Consider the following 26,638-nt stretch of genomic DNA (forward strand, 5'->3'; position numbering starts at 1 on the left):
GCGCGTTCGGGAGGAAGTGGCCGCCGCTGCACGTGCGGGCCGGCCGCGCTCGGGGCTTGGAGCGCCCCCACGTCTGCGCCCAGCGGGGCTCGGCCGGGCGCTGCCTGCAAATGCGCTCCGCGTGCGCCACGTGCTTCCGTCACCCCGAAAGCAGCCCCACCTCTCCCCAGGGAGCCCGGCGAGCCGGTCCGCTCCCTCCACTCCCCCCGGGAACGTTATTTTGGGGGGGTGTATGTGGGGGGGCTGCCGGCAGCGCTCGCTCGCTCCAGCGCAGGGGCTCCTGCGGTTACCACCCCGAGCACCACCCGGCGCCTCGAGGACCGGCTCTTCCCGCCGCCCCGGCCGCCGCCCGCCGCCGCCCCGGGATTGGTGGCGGGAGGAGCCCCCGCCCTGCGCCCCGCGGGTCTTGGAGGAGGTGGGGCGCGCAGCGATTAGGCGCCGAGGGTCGGCGTCGGGGCTGTGGGCTGGCCGCGCCGGGCCCGGGAGAGGCACGGCTCGTTGGCTCCAGGCCCCGGGCTGCAGGGTGAGGAGTGGTGGGGACCCGGGCGGTGGGAGGCAGCTGCGGGACTCGCACCCCCGTTCCCACTCCAGGTGGCGGGGTGCACTGTTACGGAAGGGGCGCCTGCCGAGAGTTTTGGTGGGAATGGTGGGGGGTGGGGGGAGCGGACAGCGGCACTGAAGCTGTGCAGGTGGGCAGCGTTTTGCTCGGAACTGTGGGACACTCCGTTAAAAGAGGCCTCTGCCACCCCCTGCTTTTGGAAGCAATATTACACTTTTTTAGCTTAAAAAAACTAAACGTGCCACAGAGGCTCATACGATATGTTTCAAATCCTCACTGCAAGCCACGGGGACTGAGTGATTTTGCTTGCTTACACCAGCCAGTTTGGAAAATGTTTCTTGACTTAAAAAAAAGTGTTATTGAGATATAACTTGCACATCATAAAATTCACGGTTTAAGTGTGCAATTAAAATATTTAATATATTTACAGTACAGCCACCATCGCTTCTAATTTTAGAGCATCGCCTCACCTCAGAAGGCAGCCTTGTGGTCCTTAGCAGTTACAGCTCGTCCCCATCTCCTCCTTCCCACCCCAGGCAGCCGCTAATCTGCTTTCTAACTCTACAGATTTGTCTACTTTGGACTTTGCATGTAAGTGGAATCATGCAACATGTGGTCTTTGTGTCTGGATTATTTCCGTTAGCATCACGTTTTTGAGGCTCATCTATGTGGTAGCATTTATCAATACTTCATTCCTTCTGTGTTGCTGAATAATATTCCATTGCATGGATATGCCACATCTGATTGATTCATTCATACTTCAGTTGTTGGACCTTTGGGTTGTTCACACTTTGAAGCTATGTTCCCACCAAGGCTGCTGCGAGCATTTGTGAACAAGTCTTTGTGTGGACATGTGTTTTAATTTCTCTTGAGTAGATACCCCGGAGTGGAATTGCTGGGCCATATGGAATTCTCTCTTTAACTGTTTGAGAAACTGCTCAACTAGTTTCGCAAAGTGACTGCACCATTTTACATTTCTGCCAGCAATATGATTCCTGATTCTCCACATCCTCAACACATTATTATTGTCTGTCCTTTTTATTATAGCCATCATAGTGTGAGGTGGTGTCATTGTGGGTTATTATGTTTTAAAATCCTCACCTGAGGATATTTTTTCCATTAGTTTTTATTTTTTAAAATGTATTTTTATTGATTTCAGAGAAGGGAGAGGGAGAGAGAGAGAGAAACATCAATAACGAGAGAGAATCATTGATTGCCTTCTGCACGCCCTACACCTGGGGATCGAGCCCACAGCCCGGGCATATGCCCTGACCGGGAATCGAACCGTGACCTCCTGGTTTATAGGTCGATGTTCAACCACTGAGCCATGTGGGCCGGGCTCCATTGATTTTTAGAGAGAGTGGAAGGGAGGGGGAGAGACAGAGAAAGAGAAACATTGATATAAATGAGACACACCGACCGGCTGCCTCCTGCTCACACCCGGACTGGGACCCGGGGCCGGGGATCAAATCTGCAAGGGAGGTCCTAACCGGTTTGGCTCAATGGATAGAGCGTCGGCCTGCGGACTGAAGGGTTCCAGGCTCGATTCCGGTCAAGGGCATGTACCTTGGTTGTGGGCACATCTCTGGTGGGGAGTGTGCAGGAGGCAGCTGATCGATGTTTCTCTCTCATCGATGTTTCTAACTCTCTATCCCTCTCCCTTCCTCTCTGTAAAAAATCAATGAAATATATTTTAAAAAAAAATATTTGCAAGGGAGGTATGTGCCCTTGACTGGGGATTGGAATTGTCCGAGGGCCAAGGATCTAACCGCTGAGCTACACTGGCCAAGGCTATCATTGTTTTGATTTGCATTTCCCTAATAACTAATGATGTTGAGCATCTTTCTGTGGGCTTACTGGCCGCTTGTATAGCTTTGGAGAAATGTTGATCAGGTTGTTTGTCCACTTTCTAATTGGTTTCTTTATCTTGTTATTGAATTATACAGGTTCTTTATATATTCTTTGTCTTTTTTAAAACGCAGATATTTCTCCGGGCCAACCAATAGGGTGGAAACTCCCTTCAGAGTGGTGTTGTCTGGATTCCAAAAACAGGGTTCTCCATTAATGAGCATAGATCGTTATCTTGAACAAATTACCAGATTATTTTTTTTTGAGCCTCCATGACTTCCTCTGTACAATGGGGTAATAACGTACAGCTCTTAAGAGCTTCCAGTGAGGAGCACGTATATGAGCTGCTAGCACCCGGCAGGCCCTTAAAGGCATCTTTGGAAGATTTGTGCTGGGCCTTTGCTTGGGCGGTATTGGTGCCTGCCTTGTTCCGGAAGCCAGTAGACTTTTCTGGGGGTTCCATGAGATTGGGACAAACACCCACAACCCTGATTCTGCCCATCAACCTCTCTCTGTTTTTATTTTCCTCTGCCAATGTCTTTTTTAATTACCTTAATCACCTTTAGTTCTATTTAAAGTCAGTTGCAGCTAAAGCTGTGGTTTCCTGCTACAGCTGGGAACAGTTTAGAGAGTTACCACGTTCTTTAAAAACGTCATGTTTTAATTAAACGTTTTAAGTAAAGGAAAGAAGAAAACCCTTTACTATGAGGTTCACAGCCGTCGTATCTGTAGGAAAAGAACCAAGGCTTCCTTCACTGTAAAGGAAGGAAGGGTCATAGGAAAGGGCCGGCGAAATGCATAAAATGAAAGCCAAAGGCCACCATTTGTTGAGCTTTAAGCACAGCTCCGCCCCTCACCCTGGTGGTCGAGGGCATAGGGCTCATCTGACAGATAAAATGTGCCCCAGGCTCTGGGCTGGACTCTGAACCACATTTCTACAAGCCAAAGGCCCCGTGCCAGCCACACGCAGACCACCGTGCGGAGGTGGGTGTGGTTTTAAATATGTTTGTTTGTGAATCCGCACTTGAGGATATTTTTTTTCCCCATTGATTACTGGTAGGAGGGAGGAAGGAAGAGAGGAAGAGAGAAAAACATTGATGTGAGAGAGACACATCCGATTGGTTGCCTTCCGTACTTGCCCTGACTGGGATCAGGGATCAAACCTGCAACCCAGGTACATGCCCTTGACTGGAAATGAACCTGAGACCCTTCAGTGCGTGGGCAGATGCTCTAACCACTTACCCACACCGGCCAGTGCAAGATGGATGTGGTTTTAAATTTGCTCATGGTAACTATTTTCTATTTGCTGTTTGCTATAACAAATTTCCACTTGTTTAGTGGTTTTACAAAAACAAAACTCCTGCTCTGTGGGTGAGAAGTCTGACATGTCTCCCTGGGCTAAATCCAGGTGTCAGCAGGGCTGCGTGCCTTCTGGAGGCTGAAGGGGAGAACCGTTTCTTTGCCTTTTCCAGCCTTTAGACTCAGTGATGGCGAACCTATGACACGTGAACTCATTTTTTTGGTTGATTTTTCTTGGTTAAATGGCATTTAAATATATAAAATAAATATCAAAAATATAAGTCTTTGTTTTACTATGGTTGCAAATATCAAAAATTTTCTTTATGTGACACGGCACCAGAGTTAAGTTAGGGTTTTTCAGAATGCACTGTTCTAAACCCTTTGGAATTGCCTAAGTGAGGAGAGCAATGAAGGTATCTTCTGTTATGTGAATGAGGTGACTTTGGCAAGCCCCTGAGGAAGGGGGCCGGTTGGCAGGGGACTCACCCAGATGATTAGAGGGGTGCAGTTTTCCCTTAGTTCACCCCTCTTTCTGCCCCTCCTCCGAGGAGGGGAAAAAAAGCTGGAGGTTGAACCAGTTGCCAGGGCCCAGGATACAGCCAGTCTTGCCTGTGTAACGAGGCCCATAGAAACCCAAGGGACAGGGTGCGGAGGGCTTCTGGGCCGGAGAGCAAGGGCAGGTTTGGGGAGAGCGGCTCGCCTGGAGGGCCTGCACGCTCTGCACCCTTCCCCCATACCTTGCTTTATGCATCTCCCACCTGGCTGCTCAAAGCTGTGAGCCGCTCTAGCAAATGGATCGAACCCAGGGAGGAGGTCTTGGAACCTCCGGTCAGAAGCACAGCTGATAACCATAGCCCTTCGCCCACGGAGTCTCCCACTCCTTCCAGGTAGATGGTGTGAGAACTGAGTAGAGGCGTTGGACGCCAGCTGATGTCCGGAGCATTGCGGGGTGGTGTGGGGACCCCACATTGGAATTGGTGACTGGACTCCTTAATAGGTGCTGGGGGTTGGTACGCGGACCCCCCTGGGGGCTGCCGCAGCACCTGCTCGGGAGTTAAGTGCCGGTGGAGGTTCCTGACGCGCCTCTAACCGCGGCTGCTTGGCTTTGCAGCAGATCCTGTTGGGAAGAAACTGCAGCATGTAAGTCACTTCCTTTTGTGACAAACAAGCCTCCTTCCTCAGAGCCTTCTCTGCCTTCTCTTCCTGCTCGCGGTGCCTGGAGCTTAGGGGTCACCCCCAGCATTTCTTGCCTGTTGATTAGCAATGACAAAGGTCCGGTGCAGGGCTTCCTGGTTTGGAACCTGAGTCTGGGGGGGGAAGGGAAACCCTCAGAAAGGGGGTGGGGGTTGGGGGCTGGGGCAGGGCCCTGCTGCCAATGCCCAAACTTCTGTTGGTGCTCGGGCCTGGGAGGTGAGACACTGAGACCTGTTTTGATAGGTTCTGGGGCAGCAGTGACCGACCCTCAGTGGAACCGGAACCGTTGGGGAAGAAGGGGGTGCTGGAGGAGCAGAGGCCTCTGAGTGAGTTAGTCTGGGGGCTCGGTTGGTGCTGGGACCCTCCGTCTATACGTGGACCTTATTTCATCTCCTCGGTTTCTGTTCCTGCATGAACTTGGGGCCCACCTAGATCCTGCCCTTGCTCCCGTCAGCCACCACCTTTCCGTGTACGTGGCTGATGCGTCCCCTGCTGCTGCCGTGGCCCGGGCTCCGGTCACTGTTGCGTTTGCTGCTGCTAACTCCGTGCTTCTCTTTAATGCTGACCTTCTTCCATTTCACCCTCCCCTGTCTCCAGAGTGGTCTTTCTAAAACCCAGCTGTTGATGTCACCTCTCTGGTGAAAACCTTCTACTCCTCTCAGCCAGCGGATTTCCCCATGTGGCCTGGCCTCCTCGCTCACGTTCACCCTCATGCACGTGCAGCTGCCCCCGGGCGCCAGGCCTTTTCATAGCTCCCTGCCTCTGCACGTGCTGGTCCCTCTGCCCGGATTTCTTTCCCCCCACCCCTGCTTCATGTTAACTCTGAAACGCAACCCCTTGGACCCAGACACTTCATAACATCTCATTGGAAGCACTGGCTTCCAGGGATGCTGGTGACTCCGTCCCCCACAGAGCGAGCTGCCGCCTTGAAGGCAGTGATGTCCGCCCCCCCCCCCCCCCCCCCCCGGGCCTCTTAGCACTGGGAAGTGCTTGCCGAGCGGCTGGCTGCAGTGTAGCCAATCATTGCTCCCGAGGGGAGGGATGCTTGTAGGGGGTTTTTTTTTTCACATTGAAGAAAATGTGTCACTTATCACATGCTTCCCCTCCTTTGACTCTTCTCACCTTACACCTGTCTTCTTTTTTTTTTTTTTAAATATTTTATTGATTTTTTTACAGAGAGGAAGGGAGAGAGATAGATAGTTAGAAACATCGATGGGAGAGAAACATCGATCAGCCGCCTCCTGCACATCTCCCACTGGGGATGTGCCTGCAACCCAGGTACATGTCCTTGACCGGAATCGAACCTGGGACCTTTCAGTCCGCAGGCCGACGCTCTATCCACTGAGCCAAACTGGTTTCTGCTACTCCTGCCTTCTTAATGCTGTTTTTCTTCTTAGGATTCAAGAAGAGGGAGACCGAGGTGTATGTTGGCAACCTTCCTCTGGACATCTCTGAGGTATTCTCCGTTCCGCTGCTTCTCCTTTTCGGGCTCCCCCGTGTGACATTAATCGGCCAGCAGCTGAATGTCACCAGCTTTAACGACATTTTAGAGCGATGAGTGTGCAGGCAGTCACAGGTGGTGACTGGGCTGACCAACGCCTCCCCGTTTGCCTTGGACTTTCCCGGTTGTAGCCTCCTGCGCGGTTCGTCCCCACTCCTCCCACCTGGACGGCTGGTCACCCCACTCACTGCTCTGGGTGAACGGAGGGGCTGCAGCGAGGCGGCTTGTTTTCAGGGAGGGGTCTCATTAGAGTTCAGGTGCCCATCCTTTGGGCACGGGGAGCAGTCGGGTCTCAGCCAAAACCTGCACCCAGTTCACTTGGGAACGGACCCGTGGAGTCGGTGGCTGTGACACTTAGAGAGTAGAATGTTCGCACGAGGATTTTTGAACCCAGGGGTTTCACTGTCTATTTGGGGAGGCCGAGTGAACAAACCTGAAATAATTATAGAATCACACAAGTATTTAAAATGTGTAATAAGTGCATCTGAAGTTCAGAGGGAAGGAAAATGGAAGCGTAATCTCCTGAATTGAAGCATCCCCTGACTTTTTGGGGGAGCATCTACTATATGCAAGATAACGTGCTTGAAGTTGAGCAAGCACCTGAGAGACATAGCCGCGTCTTGACCCTCAAGGAGCTCAGATGTGGGAGGATGAGAGAAGTCATCTTCGTGGGGCCCCTGCTGCAAGCTAAACATTTTCAAACACTCCCTGTTCTCCGCGCCCCCTTGCCAGTCAGTGACACTCCATCCTCTCTGCCCAGGCTGTGTTTTATTCCTTTCATACCACTTACTATATTTTAATTACCAGGCACGCGCCAGGAAATAGGCTAAATGCTTCATTCGTGTGGTTTTGTCAAGTTCGTGTAATAACTCTGGGCGGTGGGTGTTCCCTTCCCCCTGGAGGTGGGGCTGCCAAGTTCTGTGAGAGGCCCAAGCACACAGACCTGGCGAGGTCAGCCAAGAGCAGAATCCATATCTAGTTGCCCCCAAGTACCAAACCACATAATCGATAAGACATGTAAATAACTCGCCATAATAAAAGTGGATCTGTTATGGGTTTGTTTTTTTTTAATCTGACAAAGAGAGACGAAAATGATATTGGAACACAGAACGGAGTAATTTCTGTTGGCCCAATAAATGAAATCGTATTCAATCAGAGGGGTCGGTCGGGGATTCTTGGCACCTGATTCCCCTTCCTCTTCTTGGTGGGCAGAACCTGCTACTGGACAGCAGCAGGGGACAGGAGCCCCTGCAGGCAGGTCCTACGGCGGGTGGTCTGGTCGGGGGAGGCAAGGTGCTGAGAGGCAAGGCCTGGTGAAGGCAGCCTTCAAAATAAAAACCCTCTTAATGCTTGAAGGCAGAACTCTCCGAGGATTTCTGTCGCTCCGAGTCACCAGTGCACCCTGTTTTGGAGCAGAGCCTGCTTCAAAGCCCAGCACCTGGCCTTTGGCCCTCTTCCCTTCCACAGGAAACAAACAGCCTCTCCCACAGACCTGTGGACTCAGCCCAGCCTCCGAGAAAAGACTTCAGCTAACGGAGTCGGATTCTAGAAAGAAAGTCCGAAATGTGCTGTTGAGAACTGTGACTTGACTCTCCTTGCAAACCAACAAATTAGCCTGTAGCCGTCTCATGGCTGTTGGTAGAAGATGCAAGTTGTGGGTCAGAGATGCAGGATGATTTGTTACTCATCACAATGAGTAGCCAGCATCTTTTTTTATTGTATTAACATTTAAAAAAACTGAAATATAAATCACATTCCATTTCAGTGGCTTTTAGTATACGCACAAGGTTGTGCCAACATCTGAATTCAAGAACATTTTCATTTTCCCCCAAATAAATCCCGTACCCATTAGCAGTCCCTCCGCCCTCCCCTTCCTCCCAGTCCCTGGAAACCATGAATTACTTCCTGTGGATTTGCCTGTTCTGGACATCTCACAGAAATGAAATCATGCAACGTGTGGCATGTTGTGTTTTCCTTCACGTAGCATGTTTCTGGGTCCATCCACGTTACGGCACATCTCAGCACTTCAGCCCTTTTTATGACTGAATGATACTTTATTACGTGGATATACCACAGTTTGTTTATCAACTCATCATTCAATGATATTGGGGTTGTTTCCACTTTTTGGCTGTTAGGCGTAATGCTGCTCTGAACATGGGTGTACAAGCTTTTGTGTGAACATAGGTTTCATTTCTCTTGGGTATATACCCAGGAGTGGCATTACTGGCTCACACGATAGCTCTATGGTTAACTTTTTGAGGACCTACCAAACTGTTTTCCAAAACAGTTGTTCCATTTTATAGTCGCACCAGCAATGTATGAGCATTCCAATTTCTCCGCTTTCTCGCCAAAAGCTGTCTTTTTTACTATAGCCATCTAGTGGCTGTGAGGTGGTATCTCATTGTGGTTTTGATTTCCTTAAGTTAGTGGTTCTCAACCTTCCTAATGCTGCGACCCTTCAATACAGTTCCTCATGTTGTGGTGACCCCCAACCATAAAATTATTTTCGTTGCTACTTCATAACTGTAATTTTGCTACTGTTATGAATTGTCATGTAAATATCTGATATGCAGGATGTATTGTCATTGTTACAAATTGAACATAATTAAAGCATAGTGATTAATCACAAAAACAGTATGTAATTATACATGTGTTTTCCGATGGTCTTAGGCAAACCCTGTGAAAGGGTCGTTCGACCCCCAAAGGGGTCACGACCCACAGGTTGAGAACCGCTGCCTTAAGTAATGAGCATCTGCTGAAGTGCTTATTGACCATTTGTGTGTCTGTTGTTACAGTATATTGTTATAATTGTTCTATTATAGTAAAATATGTTAATCTTTTCTAAAAATATATATTTTTATTGATTTCAGAGAGGGAGAGAGAGAGAAACATCAGTGATGAGAGAGAATCATTGATCAGCTGCCTCCTGCATGTCTCCTACTGGGAATTGAGCCTGCAACCCGGGGCACATGCCCCAGCTGGGAATTGAATTGTGAACTCCTGGTTCCTAGGTGGACACTCGACCACTGAGCCACGCCAACCGGGCTATATGTTAATCTCTTATTATGCTTAGTTATAGATTAGACTTTATTATAGGTACTAGAGGCCCGGTGCACGAAATTCGTGCATGGGGGGGGGGGGGTTCCCCGGCCTGGCCTGTGCCCTCTCATAGTGCGGGAGCCCCGCGATTGATCTCCCTGAAGAGGTAGGCCCAGCCCACCCACCCAGGGCTCCTCGATGGATTGCCCCAAAGAGGTAGGCTGGAGCCGGGGGGTCCCACCTCTGCACCGCACACGCAGCGTCAAGTCCCCGCCCACCCGCATACCTCACCGCGCACGCAGCCGCCTGGTGATGGATTGTTACGGCGTGAGGGCATCACGGTGTGAGGGCGTGATGACCACATAGGCTTTTATTAGCGTAGATGTATGTATAGGAAAAAACAGTATAGTATATAGTGTTTGGTACTGTCTGCAGTTTCAAGCATCCACTGGGGGTCTTGGAATACTCATCCGTGGATAAGGGGGGACAACTACTGTATAAAGGGCAGAAAGAAAGTCATAGTTAGGGCATGTCTTCAGGTTTCAGGAGTCCCTAATGACAACTGTTAACAGTAACAGCATTTGCTGATGGGCCGGCCTCACTGAGGGCATTGGTTGAAGTCCCAGTGGATGGAAAGATGTTGGCAGGGTTTTGTATTTTGCCTTTGTGTGTGTGGTGGTTTTTCTCTCCTCTCACCCTCAAGCACATTTTCTGAAAAGTAGTACTTCCTGTATCTGCTCGATACCATCCAACAGTAATTTTTGACCTTGGCTGCACATTAAAACCATCTGGGGAGCTTTTAAAAAATATTGATGCTTTAATCCCAACCCCAAAGAAAACTAACTGTCCAGCAGAATCTCATTTGCAGTCAGCACTGAGAACCATTGCCAGGGAGCCGGGCTTGGCGGACTTTCTCCGCAAAGAGTCAGATAGTAAATATTTTATGCTTTGCAGATCATGTACCTCTGTCGCAAATGCTCTCCTCTGGGGTAGTAGCCTGAAAGCAGCCTAGACAATAAGTAAACGAACGTGTGTGGCTGTGTTCCAATAAAACTTTATTGAGAAAAAGGTGGTAGGTTGGGTTTGGCTTGAGGCTGTGGTTTCCTGACACCTGCTATAGAAGATACAAAAATATGAAGTAGTTTTCCACTCTAATAATTGGTAAAACCTAAAAAGAAGACAGCTGAGGTTTTGCAGAGAATGAAAAGAATGTAGGATTTGAAGTTAGAATCCCTGGGTTCGAATCCTGACTCTACATTGGCTGTGTAGTCTTAGGGATGTCACTTAGCCTCTCTGATCCTTATTGTATGCTTCTGAGAATGAGGACAATAATAATGTGTACTTTACAGGGTAATTTTATAGAAATATTTTTAAAATATTTTTTATTGATTTTTTACAGAGAGGAGGGGAGAGGAATAGAGAGTTAGAAACATCAATGAGAGAGAAACATCGATCAACTGCCTCCTGCACACTCCCCACTGGGGATGTGCCTGCAACCAAGGTACATACCCTTGACCAGAATCGAACCCGGGACCCTTGAGTCTGCAGGCTGACTATCCACTGAGCCAAACCAGTCAGGGCATAATTTTAAAGATCAAATGGAATAAGGTTGGTGAAAGTGCCTTATAAACTGAAAATGCTAAGCACATATTGCTTGTCCTGACAAATTGCATGTTGCTCAGCATCTTGTAGATTCATGTGTAATAAACATTAAATATTTAAAAGTAAAAGCAAATTAGAAAATTTGAATTTAAATGTAATATAAACATGAAGACTGAGAAAAATGAGTTATACATAATGTATGTCTAATTTCCTCACCCAACAAAGTGACTTTAGATTGGTAAAAGCTGCTTTTAAAAGAAGATTGTATAAATGTCACACATTTTTTTCCAAAATAGAATTTCCTAGGTAAAAAATGTTTTGTTTTTTTTTTATCACAGTTGTGGAATTTCCAAGTGCAGTGTGCTGGGAGGGAAGCAGGAAGGAGGCTGTGAGGAGAGGCGAAAGTAGGAGTCGAGCGGAGGCCCGCAGGCACGCTCCCCGGTGGGCAGTGGGAGACACCGGGCACCGTAAAGAAAGCCTTTCGTCCTGGCTGGTGTGCTCAGTGGTTAGAGTGTTGGCCTGTGCACCGTGGATTCAATTCTCAGTCAAGGGCATGTACCTGGGTTACACATTTGATCCTGCCCCCTGTGCAGGAGGCAATTATCCATGTGACTCTCTCACATAGATGTTTCTCTCTCCCTCCCTCCCTCCTTTCCACTCCCTCATGGTGAGGACTAACAAAACAAAAAAGCAAAATTTAAAAAAAAGAAAGCATTTTTAGCAGGGCAGGAGCCAGACTGCAGGCACTTAGGAGGGAGTGGGCAGAGAGGACACAGAGGCCTTAGGAGGAGATGGTGTGACAGAAAAGAGGAAAAGTAGGATGTAGCTCAGAAGGCCATCAGGGTCCTGGAGACGTTAGCTCAAAGAAAGGGGGTGGTGTGCGTGTGGACTGAGGGGCCCTCGCTAGCCCAGTGGAAGGAGTAGCCACTGGGAAGGGAGGCAGCCGGAGGGCAGAGGAGGAGGAAGGGTTGAGAGCAGGTGTGGAGAAATGCCCAGAGAGGGGGAAGGTGACTGGAGCCCTGGGCGCAGCGGAGGCCAGGCTGCCGTGAGGAAAGTGGGCGGGAGACTTGCAGAGAAGGTGCGTGAGCAGCTTGAGGGGAGGCTGAGCGGAGACAAAAGCCCTGACCCTCAGCACGCTGCCTGCCCTCCCCTGGCCTGCACCTCTCTCACTCAGACTTCACTCTGCCCCGTGGTCTGTTCACTTGATTGTCTTGTCTGTAGCCCCGCTGGACTGATGAGCTTCACTTGGAGGCAGGACATGTCTGTCTTGCCTCTGTATTTGCATCACTCAGCGCAAAACCCGGCACACACAGCACGTCATAGGCTTTTCATGAAGTATGTGTTCCGCTGGTTACAGATTGGCTGGTTGGGGGTCTGAAACCTTGAGGACCAGTTGTAACTTTCGTCTCTGGGTCTCTTTCTCTTGCAAACCCCGCCTTTGTAGGAGGAAATTCGGTACCTGCTGAAGGACTTCAACCCTCTCCGTGTCCATAGGGTCCAGAGTGGCTGCAAATGGTAATGACCGCACTTCCTGTGTTTTCTTTGGGAAGCGACTCCTTTCCTTTTGGTCCGTTCTGCTGATGCACGGACATGGCAGGCTGGCCGCTGAGCTCCCAGGCCCACACCCACTGGGACTTGGCCCTGTGACATCTGGACGCCCCCCCTGGACTTGTCTGGCCCACACAGCCTTGGTTTAGGAGTCCAGAGGCCTGGATTTATTTTTTGTAACATCCTTGCTCTGTTTTATGACTTGAGGTAGATGACCAGACCATCCGTAGCCTCGGTTGCCCCTGGAAACTGGGCCTACTCATATTTCCCCTTTCTTATTTCAGGGCAGTAAGAGTGCTTTGACCTTTGGGGGGAGTAGTAGGAAAGAAACCCCAAGCCCTATGTAGCCAGATGGTGTTTAGCGGCAGAGTCAACGCACACATGTCTTCTTTTTAAAAAAATATATATTTTACTGATTTTTTACAGAGAGGAAGGGAGAGGGATAGAGAGTTAGAAACATCGATGAGAGAGAAACACCGATCAGCTGCCTCCTGCACACCCCTTACTGGGGATGTGCCCGCAACCAAGGTACATGCCCTTGACCGGAATTGAACCTGGGACTCTTCAGTCCATAGGCCCATGCTCTAGCCACGGAGCCAAACTGGTCAGGACACACACACACACACACACACACACACACACACACACACACACACGTCTTCTGATCCCTGCTGCTCAGCCCAGCCCAAGCCTGGGCCTCAGTGACTTGTTTGTGTGCCTGCAGCGCCCCCCTCTGGCTGGAAGGGGAGGAGAGTACCTGCACTGGGGCTTGGCTGCCTCCTGCAGCTCTGGCCGGTGATGTGCTCAGAGCTGCCCTGTGCCCTTCCTTGCAGCTTCGCGTTCGTGGACCTGGGCTCTGTGCAGAGAGTGGCGCTTGCGATCCAGGAGCTGAATGGGAAGCTCTTCCACAATCGGAAACTGTATGTGAATCCCTGCAGAAGCTCTCCCAGGCGGCCGCCTGACGGGGCCCAGAGGCCCCAGGAGCTGCAGGTACATGTTCCAGGCTCTCCGTGCTCTGGGGGCTGGTGCTTCCTCATCGGGGCTGTGGATGAAATTAGGGAAACTTTCTGTTGTTGTTGTTAATCCTCCACCTAAGGATATTTTTTTCCCATTGATTTTTAGAGAGAGAGTGGGAGGGAATCAGGGAGAGGGAGGGAGGGAGGGAGAGAGAGAGAGAGAGAGAGAGAGAGAGAAACATCAATGTGAGAGAGGGGGTGTGGGAATCAAGCCTGAAATGGAGGTACATGCCCTTGACCATAATCGAACCTGAGACCCTTGAGTCTGGGCCGACGCCCTAACCACTGAGCAAACTTTAAAAATAGACACTCTCAATTTGTTGTATGTTTCTGATCAGTTTCCAGAATCCTGAAACGGTTGTCTTTGTTTTTGTTTTGTGTTTTTAATCCTCCCTGTAGGATATATTTTTATGGTTTTAGAAGAAAGGGGAGAGGGAGGGAGGAAGGAAGGAAAGGAGGAAGAGATAGATAGAAAGAAAGAAAGAAACATCAATCAGTTGCCTCCCAACTAGGGATTGAACTCACAACCTAGGTATGTGCCCTGACTGGGAATTGAACCCAGGACAATACTCCAGCCAAGTGTGAGCCACTCAGCCAGGGCCTGAAATGGTTGTTTTTCACAATCGTGTCAAGTTTTATCATGCTTTTTGGGGAAAGGATTTATCAGTTGGGATATTTTGTGGTAAAATTGTTTTCAAGCGGAGAAAAGGTACAATTGGGGAATCAGCTTCAGTAGTGCAACATACACATCCAGGAATAGTTCAGGTCAACATGAGGGAGAAAGTATCAAGTGACATCCACTCTCTCAGGAGTAAAGGATATGAGTTTCCAGAGTGAGAACCACCAATGAGTGCCCAGGATAAGTGACGGGAAAATAAAAACGGACACCAGGGCACATTATAGAAATATTTTAGAATTCTGGGATAAAGCTTCAGAATGAGAATCCACATGGAAGGGTATGGAATTGTGTGGTGTCATTGAATTCTGCAGGAAGATGAAGTCCAACCACAAATCCATTCTCTCAAAAAAAAAAAAAAGAACTGTAGAATCTCAGAAATATATCCCTCATGCACCTGTTCTCAGAAAGCTACGGAGGGATGTGCTCCAGTAAAATGGAGCAGTAAGCTAAACAACCAGGTGATCTAGGAGATCCAGCCCAGGAGAGGGGTCTGAGATTCCGAGATGATGACAGAGGGGTAGAAGAGTTGTGCAACAGCCAGTCCAGGACAGAGCAGGATGGTGTAAGACTGCAGGATAATAGTTGCACGAAGAAAAATGGAAAATTGAGTGGAGAGGTATGATAAAGAGCTATTGGTGGGTGGGAAAACTGAGCCAGAGATTTAAGAAAATCCAAGTAGTAAATGGAGGGAGGAAAAAGCAGTTAATTCCTGGGGCAAAGATTGTGTAAGAATGAAAACGATCAACCATAATACATAACTTGATTCATCTGTGATTGATGTTTACATCTCTCTATATAAAAGCCTAATATGCTAATTGTCCTTCCGACCCTGCGACTATTTGACCAGTCGCTATGACATGCATTGACCACCAGGGGGCAGATGCTCTGACCTGTAGGTTAGCTTGCTGTTGGGGTCCAGCCAGTCAGGACTGGGTGAGATGGACCGGACATGCCCTGGAGCCCTCTCATGGTCCCTTTCCGGCCAGGGTGGGGTCCCAGATTGCGAGAGGGTGCAGGCCAGGCCAAGGGACCCCACCGGTGCATAAATCCGAAGGGTCCCAGGTTCGATTCTGGTCAAGGGCACGTACGTCGGTTGCAGGCTCGATCCCTGGCTCTGGTAGGGGCAGGTACAGGAGGCAGCCAATCAATGTGTGTGTCTCACATCGATATTTCTCTCTGTCTCTCCCCATTTCTCTAAAAATAATGGAAAAATATCCTTGGGTGAGGAATAAAAAAAAAGAGTTTGGGCAGGGAGCAAGGTAACCAGAATTAACCAGTTTACATTAAAACACCAACTTAATTGAAGTATTAAGCACACTAGTGAAGTATGGCTTCATGAAGTTTGATGAATTTTGACATATGTCATGTCAGCAGATGGTCGTTGGTACCAATTCAAATACCAACAGGAATGCACAATTTGGGGCGCAGTGAAGAAGGAAACTTGGGTGTAAACAGCTCCGCGTTAGTGTAGCATGGCCGCTGCGGTGCAGACAGCTCCACGGTGCTGCAGGGTGGCAGTGCGGCTGCCCGAGCCAGTGGTCCTGGGACCAGGCCTCTCCAGCTGGGCAGCTCCACTCTGCCATGGCCCACCCTGCGGTGTCTGCCCCAGTCTGTGCCACTCCGCCCGCCACGGTCTGCAGGTCGGCTCCACGCTGCCCTCTCGGAACCATCTTCAGCCAGTAAACCCAGTTTTCAGTCTTAGGTGGAAAATGGGCACCCCCAGAGCCAGAGGGGAGCTGGCTTAGAGCCAGAATTCCTGGCCCCTCGTCCCTGATTGGTCAGAATAGAACTGCTCTGATTGGTTGGAGCTGTGCAGCTCCAACTGGATGGGGAAAGCCTCAGTCCTATTGGTTGAAATAGGACTCCAAGAACTTCTAAGGGCTGGCTCAGAGGTCAGAAGCACCGTGCAGGCAGGCCCTTCAGTGGACACGGGCAGTTCAGCTCAGAGCCTTCTCTGGGAAGTGCTGTTTGCATGAAAGGCCTCTGTGCAGAAATGGCTGCTGGGCTCTGTGCAGAAATGGCTGCTAGGCTCTGTGCAGAAATGGCTGCTAGGCTCTGTGCAGAAATGGCTGCTAGGCTCTGTGCAGAAATGGCTGCTAGGCTCTGTTGTTTTTTTAAGACCAAGTAGCCACCAGGAGCCCTTCTTAGTCCTCAGGGTTTACAGTACGAAGCCACATAACCACTACCACAACCCAATCTAGAACATTTTAATCACCCACCAGGTTCTCCTGTGTTTTCCCAATCAGCAGTCCCCTTTCATGTCCCTGGCAACGTCCATCTGCTTTCTGTCGCGTCAGATGAGCGTTGTCTAGAGTTTTGTGTCCGTGGAATCCTGCTGTATGTGCATCTCTGTCTGGCTGCTTCCGCTCGGCGGAATGTTAAAGAGATTCACCCGTGCGGTTGCACCATCAGCAGTTCGCTTTTCATTGCTCAGTGGTATTCTGTGGTGTGGACGTGTCACTATTTGTCCAGCCATTCACCGGGATTTAAGTTTTAAAGGGACCCTGTAGAATAGCTTCCAGGGACCAGAGTGGAAGCAGGAAGACCTGTCACAGGTGCCCCAGGTAAGAATGAAAGTGTCTTGTCAGGCCCGCCCCAGTGCTGTTCTGCAGACACGCCCAACTCATGCCCACCTTGGCCTTGGACCCGCCGCCTTCAGCCCACAGGCTCTTTCCCAGGTGTCTACGGGGCTGCCTTTGTCACTTCATTCAGGTCCTGTTTAGCTGTCACCCCACCTCCCCTCCCACACCCTTCATCCCTGCCCCTCGCCTGTGCTTCTGCACTGCCCTGTGGCCCCTGGTGGTGGGTATACCTGTTTGTACACTTACTGTCTGCTGCCTCCATCCGAGTGTGAGCACCTAATGGCAGTGTTTGGAAGGTACACATTTTATAAATATTTGTGGGGCGACTGAACGTGGGCTTCCTGAGGACGGGGTCTGCGTCATTCGCCTTTGTCGCTCGGTGCCTGGCCCATAGCGGAAGCACAGAGTGCATAACCTGGGCGAGAGGAAAGCTGTTGAGGGCTCACGCTGTAAATGTCACATTTCCACCAAGACGCGCCTTTCCGGTGGCCTGGTGCGGTTCCCTCGGTGGTGAGAGGCCTCGAGTGACCAGCAGCAGTCACCCAGAGGCCGCGGGCAGGGAAGCTGCCACTGCTCCGGGGGAGGCCTGCGCCCCTGCTGAGCAGTGGACCGAGGGCTTCTCCCTGGTGTGTGTCGGGCAGGGGTGGGGAACCTTGTATCCGCCAAAGGGCCATTTGGATATTTACCGCGTAACATCACTCTCGGGCCACACAAAATTATCAGCTTAAAAGTCAGCCGGTCACACATTTAATGAACTCCTAATGCCTTGGCAGGGCCAGACCGAATGACTTTGTGGGCCTTATGATGTGTGTAGGGGGTGGGCTCATGGGTCCACATGGCCAATGGTTCCCCTCCCCTAGTGTCGGGGAACCAATGGACCCCCCCACCCACCCCAGTGCTTTCTGGCCACGGACCTTTGTGTGCCCGGTGTCTTCTCTCCCGCTGCTCAGACTCGCCGGCATCGTTCTGGAGTCTGCTGCCCCTTAGGACACTTGGCCAGCTGGTAGCAGTGTCCAGAACAAAGTAAAGCGGCCGTTCACAGCTGGTGATTGCTCTGGGCATGAGGGTCCCTGTGCTCGTAGCAGCGATGGAACTTAATTTAAACTGTCCGGTTTGGCAGAGATTGAGATGCCGCCCACTCTCTGTCGCTCCCGGGGGGCCGCCTTGGTGACACGCGCACCCTGGCGTCTGAGGCTTGTTTCTGGGCGACATGCTACGGTGGCTGGATGATAATAGCATATTTTCCTCTGAAACTTAATTTCACGAACTGTCAAAAAAGGCTTGTTATATTTATCTCTGAAATCATTAGGGAGTAATCATTAGACAAGAACGGTTGAACATGTTTACACATTGATGATGATTTTTAGCTTGAAGCCGCCGCTGAGAATTGGTTCTCGGGGTTGGTACTCGGGGCTGTCTTAAGAGATTTTAAATAAACAGTCACCTGTGCTTGGCTGGGGGGGCAGGTGTTTGCACGGTCACCTTGTCTTGCTGCAGGTGCACAGGTGGGGCCGAAGGTTCCCCATGCAGATCGGACTGGTCTCCGTGGTTGGCAGGGAGTTAGCCGCTGCGGAGGGCTCGCTCTGCAGGCTTCTTGCTAACCGCGTTGTTGTGCGAACTCAGTCACAGCAGCCGGTGCTGTTACTCTCCCGTCCTGCAGATGAGGAGCAAGTCACCAACCCACAGTGAAGGAGCCCTGTCAGTTCTGGAACCAGGAGTGGATTGCTCTGGGCATGAGGGTCCCTGTGCTTGTAGCAACGATGGAACTTAATTTAAACCGTCCGGTTTGGCAGAGATTGAGATGCTGCCCGCTCTCTGTCGCTCCCGGGGGGCCACCTTGGTGACACGTGCACCCTGGCATCTGAGGCTTGTTTCTGGGCGACGTGCACCTCTGGCCATATTCTCATCCCGCTCCTACCTGTTAAGCACCTTCTTCATGTCGTGTCCTGAACCAATATGAGCCCGAGTACATCTTCACGTCAGTGCCGATGTGATTCATGGAGGAGAAGAGGAAGCCGAGGCTGAGAGAGTTAATAACTTGCCCCAGGAATTCACAACTTCTCCTTCCTTCCTTTCTTCCTCTCTCCCGCCCTCCCTCTCTCTTATTCTCCCCTTTCCTCCTCCTCGTATCCCTTCCATTAATCCAGGCATCCACCCCATCCATCCATTCACCCAACATCTGTTTACCGAGAGCTTAATAGGCACTGGGGAGCGCTCTAGGCCCCGGGCTACCTCCGTGTAATTGTCAGAAGACAAATGTGATTCTTATTCTCATGATATTTATGTTCCAGTGGGAAGAGACCTACAGTAACCGATAAATAAGAAAATGCCAGCCCTACGCACTAATTAAAATAAGCTGCTGTGATGAATGTGAGGGGCTCACTTCTTTAGATGGTGTTTTAGGGGGGCCTCTTTGTAAGGTAGTGACGTCTCGCCTGGGATCTGAATGGACAAATCAGAGCCCCTCCTGCAAAGACAGGAAGAACACTTAATTTCAAGCCACAAAGGCCCCAGGGTGTGATGCGGCGGGAGGAGCGGCAGAGGGCAGAGAGGAGCCCAGTGGGAAGGAGGGTCCTAGCGTGGCATCCTCGAGGAGCCCAAGAGGCTGGGTTTTACGTCCAAGCACAATGGGAAGAGGTTGGAAGGACTTAATCGGGGGAGTCATGTGAATTGAATTTTCGTTGGTGGAAGATCGTATGTGCTGGGTGGCGGCTGGATGCTGGGGCCGGTGTGGCAGCAGGAACTCTGTGGACACTGTTGCTATGGTCCTGGGACGCGGTGGCAATGGCTTGCATCCTGGCGGCAGATACGCATAGGGAGGAGTCTGTGGGTTCTGGTGTGTTTTGGAAGAAGAGGTGGCTTGGCTTGCTGATGAGTCTGATGTAGGGAAGCCAGGGAGAGAGAGGAACTTGCCCTAAGCTGCTGGGTAGGTAGTGATGTAACTTGTGAGGTCGAGAGAGCTGGGGCGAGGCGGCGTGCGCAGGGTCTAGTTTAGACCTGCTGGGTTCGTGTACCTCTTAGTTGTCCGGTGGAGTAGACATCTCTACATTTGAGTTGAATTCCAGAAAGCGATTAAGGCTGGAGGTCTGATTTTGTGTTAATCTGTTGATTCCTAAAACCACAGAACTGGAGAGGACCTTGGAGAGAAGGTAGAGGGAAGAGAGGACCAATTCCTGGGGTTGTCCGGCATTGACTGGGTCAGCTCATTTCAAGGGCCAGCCAGTCAGCCTGGCCAGTGTGGCTCAGTGGTTGAGCGTTGACCTATAAACCAGGAGGTCACAGTTCGATTCCAGTCAGGGCATATGCCTGGGTTGTGGGCTCGATCCCCAGTGCGGGGCATGCGGGAGGCAGCCAATCAATGATTCTCTCTCATCACTGATGATTCTAGCTCTCTCCCCCTCTCCCTTCCTCTCTGAAATCAATTAAAATATATTGGAGGGCCAGCCAGTGAAAGATGAGGAAGACCGGACGTGTGCAATGGCAAGGAAGGCCAGGGGAGCAGTGTTTCTAGAAAGAGGGAGTGGGTGGAATACCGCCGGTGAGCTCAGCGCGGAGAGCATGAGGATGCAGCAGCTCGCAGGTCACGCTGACCCTGTGGGAGCGGTTTCAAGGCGGCCTCGTTGGACCGTGCTGCGGGGAAGTGTCAGGTGGGGAAGCAGACAGGAGCCAGCACTGCCAGCGGCGGAGCAGAGGAAGCTGGCAGCTAGAGGGGAATGTGGTCAAGCCAGGGTCTCAAACATGGATAACGGGGCATGTTCCTGGTGGGAGGCGTCCACAGGAGAGGGAGAGCCATGGGGGAGGGAGAGGGCACGCCCTCAGGGCTGCTGTCCTTGAGAAGGTGGTGCGAGACCCAGAGTGTTAGGGCAGGTACCTGGTGGCCAGGGCAGCAGGAGGGATGGCAGAGAGGGCGGCTAGGGGCTTGCATGGAGAGAAGGGGGGGGACCTCCCGTCCCACTGCTGCCAGTTTTCACCTGGTAAAGAGGCAGGTTCAGGTGGGTCTGAAGAGGCGTGAAGTCGTCCGTTTGGCGAAGCGGAAAGGAAGCTTACGAGGGGCTCAGGTGGGACTGTAGCGTGTGTCCAGGAGAGAACAGGGGCCACAGGGGTCAGTGGTCAGAGCAGGGGAGCAGCAGGGCCCGCAGAGCCATGGCTCTAAGCAGGGGTGAGTGTTTTCCAGGCGAGGACAGTGGAGAGGGGAGCCAGCGTGGGTTGGGGGCTGCAGGGCTGTAGTGAGGCGCAGGGCACCCAGACCTTTCTGTCTCCACATAACCCGGCTTCCAGTGTAACCCTTCCCACCTCTTCTCCTCCCCCCTTCACCCCCCGCAAGAAGGTCCAGCAGGGACCCCCCAGGCTTCGCGTCTGGCCTTTGGGACTGTGAGTCCTGCGGGAGCCCCCCTGCAGCCGCCTGTGTGCCCCCCCCCCCCCCCCCCCCCGTTTCTGAGCGTCTTCTCCTGGTTGGCTCAGGGTCCAAGCGAGAAAGAGCGTGAGTGGGTGTCAGACTCAGCGGACGCCGGCGGCGGTGCAGGGGCTGTGACATTTTGCCTCCAAGTCCACTTGGAGCGACTCCACGTACAAACCGATAGAATAACTGCTGTGTCTCCTTCTCCCTAGGTGTCGGAGAGGCCTTCCCGGCGAGGATTTGCCGAAATCGCTGGTGAGATCCCGAGTCCCCAGGATGTGTCTTCGCAACTCCTGACTCAATTCTCCCAGCCCCCCTTTCAGCTCTGCCCCCTGTGGGCCTCTCCGTGGGGGAAATACCCCTGTTTATTCCTCCAGGATGCTTTCTTGATTAATGACTATCAGGCAGCACACCCTCCCCACCCAGCTGAAGATCTAGAGCAGCGGTTCTCAACCTGCGGGTCGCGAACAATGACAATGCATCCTGCATATCAGATATTTACATGACGATTCATAACAGTAGCAACATGACAGTCACGAAGTAGCAACGAAAATAATTTTATGGTTGGGGGTCACCACAACATGAGGAACTGTATTAAAGGGTCGCGGCATTAGGAAGGTTGAGAACCACTCATCTAGAGGCTGAGGTTTGGAAGGACGAGGCCGAGTGGTCCATCCTGTCCTACCTCTGAGGGTGGGGCCAGGGCATCTAGGGGGGCAGGGGCAGCTCTGGTGCCTCCAAGACTCACTCTCCTGCTCTCCAGCTTATCTCCAGCTCACCCCCAAAGCTCCTGGTGACCCCCGAAAGACAGCGAGACCGAGGACACCGTTATTTGCAGTCCCCATGGAAATGAGGTCAGTGGAGGGGTGCAGGGCCCACCAGAGCCAGCGGCACCTGCAAACAGCATTCCGTCCCTAGAGGGTGGGTAGGGATGGTCCCCGTGTGGGAGTTCAGTTCTCAGGAGCTCCGGCACCAGACCCACAGGGACCTAAGAAAATCTGTTTCCGTTTTGGGACACTGAAGGCCTGTGACTGTCCCCCACTCCGGGTCCCATGCGGCCATCATGCCCACCACATCGTCTGCTTTAACAGTGGACACCATTCGTCATGTCAGAGATGCCGGGATCATCTCGGACGGGAGCATGCTGTAGGACGAGTGGTTTGTGTGTTTTTCCACGGCAGCAGGTCTGCCTTGCTGACCACACGGGCGCCTTAGGTGATGGAGTTAGTGGGTGGGAGGCTGGAGTTGGGCATGACGTAGACACAGGATGAGCGATTTGAGGATTGAAGACGTGTCCTGGGTTTTGGACAGTCCACCCCTTGCTTCAGGTCGTCGGCCCAGTGAGGGCCCACCTGTCTGTGGGAGCCTGGGTGTGTGTGTGTTTTCCTCCAGGACCGGCCCCCTTCCCAATCGCCCTCTCCCCTCCCCCTCCACCCTGCCCTGGTGCTGCCTTCGTTCTGCGTTACGTACTCATCCCCTCCCTGGAGGGGTGGACCTGACCCAGGGTGACCGTCCTGCCCGGTCCTGCCCAGCCTCCTCCAGGACCAGGTTGGTCACCTTGTTCACTCGCTCACCCCGTGTCCCACGGCTCTTCCCCCAGAGGCTCCTTCCTGGTGCCGCTCCTGAGGGAATGCTTCCGCGACCTGGGCTGGCTGACCACCATCTGCCATACCGGCGGGGACGTGGGGCTGCTGGTGACCAGTATTGTCCCTCGGACCCCGTTCTTCTGGGCCATGCACGTCACGGAGGTATGGGCTTGTTGGTGGCCCCTGTGGGCTCGGCGCCTCCTCGCAGAGCCTTCCCGGGGTGGGTGTGGTGATGGGCCGGTCCGTGGCGGCGTCCAGACGAGTGCATTCTAACCCCCCCCCCCCCCGCCCGGTCCCGAGTCTTCCTCTCTCCCGCCTGGACCTTGGTTCCCTGGGGGCCGGTCAGTGGTGCTGGCCTAGCAGGGGACGTCTGCAGAGCCAGATGTGGGATGTGATGCAGGCAGTGAGGCCTGTGCATGTGTGCCACCTGCAGACTCTGCACCAGAACATGCAGGTGCTCTTCAGCACCCTGGCCGAGGCGGAGGAGCAGCAGCCCTACCTGCGGGACGCAGCCGTGCAGCGCGGGGCCCGCTGCCTGGCCGAGTACCACCTGGGCACGTACGGCCGGGCCTGGAACAGGTATGTGCCCGGCAGGGGTGACGGCCTAAGGCTGGACAGTGTGAGAGAGGCTGGCGGACAGACGCTCCTTCCCTTCTCCCTCCTCGGGACTCCGGTTTCTTTCTTGCTGCTTCCTCTCCCAAGATCTGTGACTATAATCACTTCTCTGCCCGAGGAAGGGGAGAACGAAGGAAACTCGGCTCCGTTAGCCTTGACCTCGGAGCCTCTTTGTGAAGGACCGCCGTGCATGCTGCCAGGTGGAACAGCCCTCCGTTCCTCCCTCCCTCTGGCCAGGTGCTGGGTAGTGGACAGGGTGGATACCTGGGCTGTGGTCTTGTTCGTTGACTTTGGCCAGTCGGCCACCATCCCGGTGCAGTGTCTGCGCAGCCTGGATAGTGATGACTTCTGGACCATCCCCCCTCTGACTCAGCCTTTCATGCTGAGGAAAGGTAAGATGCCCTCCGACACCCCCTCCCCCCCAGGCTCAGGGATGGGAGATGCTGTGTCTGCCTCCAGGACCTCAGTGGGGGAGGGTGTGGGGGCAGCCAAGGCCCTCAGGGTACCCTTAAGCCTCTAGTCATTTGATCTTTCCCCGGTTTTTGGCATCTGCCTCTTGCAGAGCTGCCTCTTGGGTATTAGTTTTCACACCTGGGCTCCACGGGCCCCAGCAGGTGCTGTCCAAAGGCTTAGCTCTCGGGGTGCAGGGAGGGAGGGCAGGCTTCTCACCCCTGCTTCTGCCAGTGCTGCTCTGTCTAAAGCAGTGAGTGGTTCTCAACCTTCCTAATACTGCGACCCTTTAATACAGTTCTTCATGTTGTGGTGACCCCCAATTTCATTGTCACAAATTGAACATAATTAAAGCATAGTGATTAATCACAAAAACAATATGTAATTATAGATGTGTTTTCCGGTGGTCTTAGGCGACCCCTGTGAAAGGGTCATTCGACCCCCAAAGGGGTCGCGACCCACAGGTTGAGAACCGCTGGTCTAAAGGAACAGCACATCAACAGAAGGCCCGAGCCCAGTGCCCTCCGCCTAACCATTTGTTTTCAGATTCTAGTTTTCTTCTGTAACAGAATCCTTTCCCCATGAAATCTTAAGCAAAACCCAATGTACATAAAACCGGTGAAAGCGGAGGGACTCTGAAAGGATGAAAGAATGCTTTGGGGGATCAGGAGAAGCAGAGGTGAAGACAGACAGACAGACAGACACACTCACTCCCCAAGTGTAGGCCCAGGGCCCTCACCCCTGGGAGGCTGAGGGGAACGGTGCCTAGTGGTCAGGAGCACCACCCACAGGTCATCTTGGGTAATTGCCCAGCCTGGGGGGAACAGGGCCAGGGCTCTGGAGTGGGGGGCAAGCTGAAGGGGACTGCGCGGTTGTTAGGGGCCAGAGTGCCCAGCCCAGACGTGGGCTGTGCTGAGCTCCCTCCTGGACTTGGAGATGGCCCAAGAGGTCAGGCAGGTGGTGGACAGTCCTCCCCGCATGGATGAGGAAAGCAAAGCTCAAAAGGTGAAAGGAACTTCCTTACCTCTCACAGCAAGAAAGGGGCATGGCCAGGGTGGAAGTGAGGCCCGGCTTTAGCATGGTCAGTCTCGTGCGCAGACAGTCCCAGATTCGGAGGTTGGCAGGACAGCAGGAGCTGACATTTTGACCGGCGGCCTGCCCTGCCTCATTCCAGCATGCAAACATGCTCATGGTGAGAGCATCTGCTTCGACCTCTCTCCCTCTAGCCCAGATGCTCAGAGCAGAGAGGATGAAGTTTTCTGTCCCCAGAATTTCCCATTAGAGAATGTGAAATCCGCCCAGCTGACATGGCTCAGTGGTTGAGCTTCAGCCTGTGAACCAGGAGGTCACAGTTTGATTTCCGGTTGGGGCATATGCCCAGGGTGCAGGCTTGATCCCCAGTGTGGGGTGTGCAGAAGTCAGCCGATCAATGATTCTTTCTCATTGATGTTTCTATCTCTCTCCCTCCCTCCCTTCATCTCTGAAATTTAAATATATATATATATATATATAAAGAGAGAATGTAAATTCCCAGATTCGTGTCATTATTCCAGTAACAGTAATAATGTCCCCTCCTTTTATATATTCCTCATGCACCCCCCCCCCCCCCCCCCCCGCCAGCTTTATCTCGGTTTATCCTGCAGCGGGGAGGCAGCCCTAACTAGCAGAGACTTGTAGGAGCTGCTCTGCATTTCCCCGAGGCCGGCCTCCCACTTCCCTCCCTTGCTCCTCCTGCCTGACCCAGTGCCACCGGGTTTTGTTGTTGTGTTTTGTTTCACAGGCATTTTGAGTTCATATCAGCTGACCCATCACATCCTCAAAGGGAGAATCACCGGTGCTTTGAACTTGGAGGTAACTGCCCCGTATCTAACTCAGCCCTGCTCCCTCTCCTCCCACCCCAGGGCCTGGATTGCGGATTTATCTGGATTTATCTGGCGTTCCCTTAGAGGCTTAGACAAAACAACCTGAAGTCACCCAGGGGGTCGGGTAGGCTGGCTGCGGTGGTCCTTCCTTCCCACTGAGACTTTCTCTTTCTCCTGCAGCCACAAATCCTGAAGTTTGAAGAGTTAAGATGATGTGGCTAGCTAGCATCAGCTCCCTCCCTCCTTTATATATTCTTCGTGCCCCCTCTCCCTCCCCCTGCCTGCCCTGACCTGTGTCCCCCTTCCACTTGCAAGGCCACACTGGTGCCCAGGATTGATTTGATTTGCATTTGCCTTTACCCTCAGCTCCACTCAGAAAAGTCTCAACTTTGTCTTGTGTCTTCAGTTCCCCACTCAGTATGGACATTTGAACCAAACATAGGAAGCTTACATGGGAAGCTTCAGGTGGCCATGTATTTATTTTCTGTCTCTTGTTTTGTGCCCCCGGAGCACGATATAAACTGCCCTAAGATTCTGGAGATTCTGGAGAATGGAAGGGCCCACGGCTTTATTTTCCTGGGATTCCATTGTAGAACCAGGTGGGGAACATTTAACCAGTGAGCCATCACCATGGAGAATAAATGTTGGCACGGTTCACGAGTTTGGGTGATTGATTCCTGTCTGGCCACCTCTCCCCAGCTCTGCCCTCCCCTCCCCACGGCAGTGAGGTGAGCTGTCTCAGGCTCTTACTCAGCTCTGGCTGCGGGCTCTGGGCTGGGCAGACCCCGCCTGGGATGGCGATTCATTCACACTTGAGGTGTAGGATACTGACCTCAAAGAGCTGTTTCACTTCTTGCCTTAG

At 52.2% G+C, this 26,638-nt stretch overlaps 1 protein-coding gene across 1 annotated transcript; it reads left to right on the forward strand.

Moving 5' to 3' along the window:
- The first annotated feature begins 4,766 nt into the window (after positions 1 to 4,766).
- TDRD10 (tudor domain containing 10) lies at positions 4,767 to 26,390 on the forward strand. Its single transcript, XM_070396711.1, has 12 exons — positions 4,767 to 4,846; positions 5,144 to 5,226; positions 6,298 to 6,356; positions 12,487 to 12,557; positions 13,424 to 13,580; positions 21,476 to 21,518; positions 22,027 to 22,117; positions 22,864 to 23,011; positions 23,283 to 23,428; positions 23,702 to 23,856; positions 25,695 to 25,765; positions 25,957 to 26,390. Coding segments are annotated over exons 1-12 (1,059 nt in total). The 5' UTR covers positions 4,767 to 4,844; the 3' UTR covers positions 25,990 to 26,390.
- The last annotated feature ends 248 nt before the right edge of the window (positions 26,391 to 26,638 follow it).

The sequence above is a fragment of the Myotis yumanensis genome, unplaced genomic scaffold, assembly GCF_028538775.1.
Source record: "Myotis yumanensis isolate MYYU_CA2020_CCGP unplaced genomic scaffold, mMyoYum1.0.hap1 SCAF_17, whole genome shotgun sequence".
In the NCBI taxonomy this organism is placed as follows: domain Eukaryota; kingdom Metazoa; phylum Chordata; class Mammalia; order Chiroptera; family Vespertilionidae; genus Myotis; species Myotis yumanensis.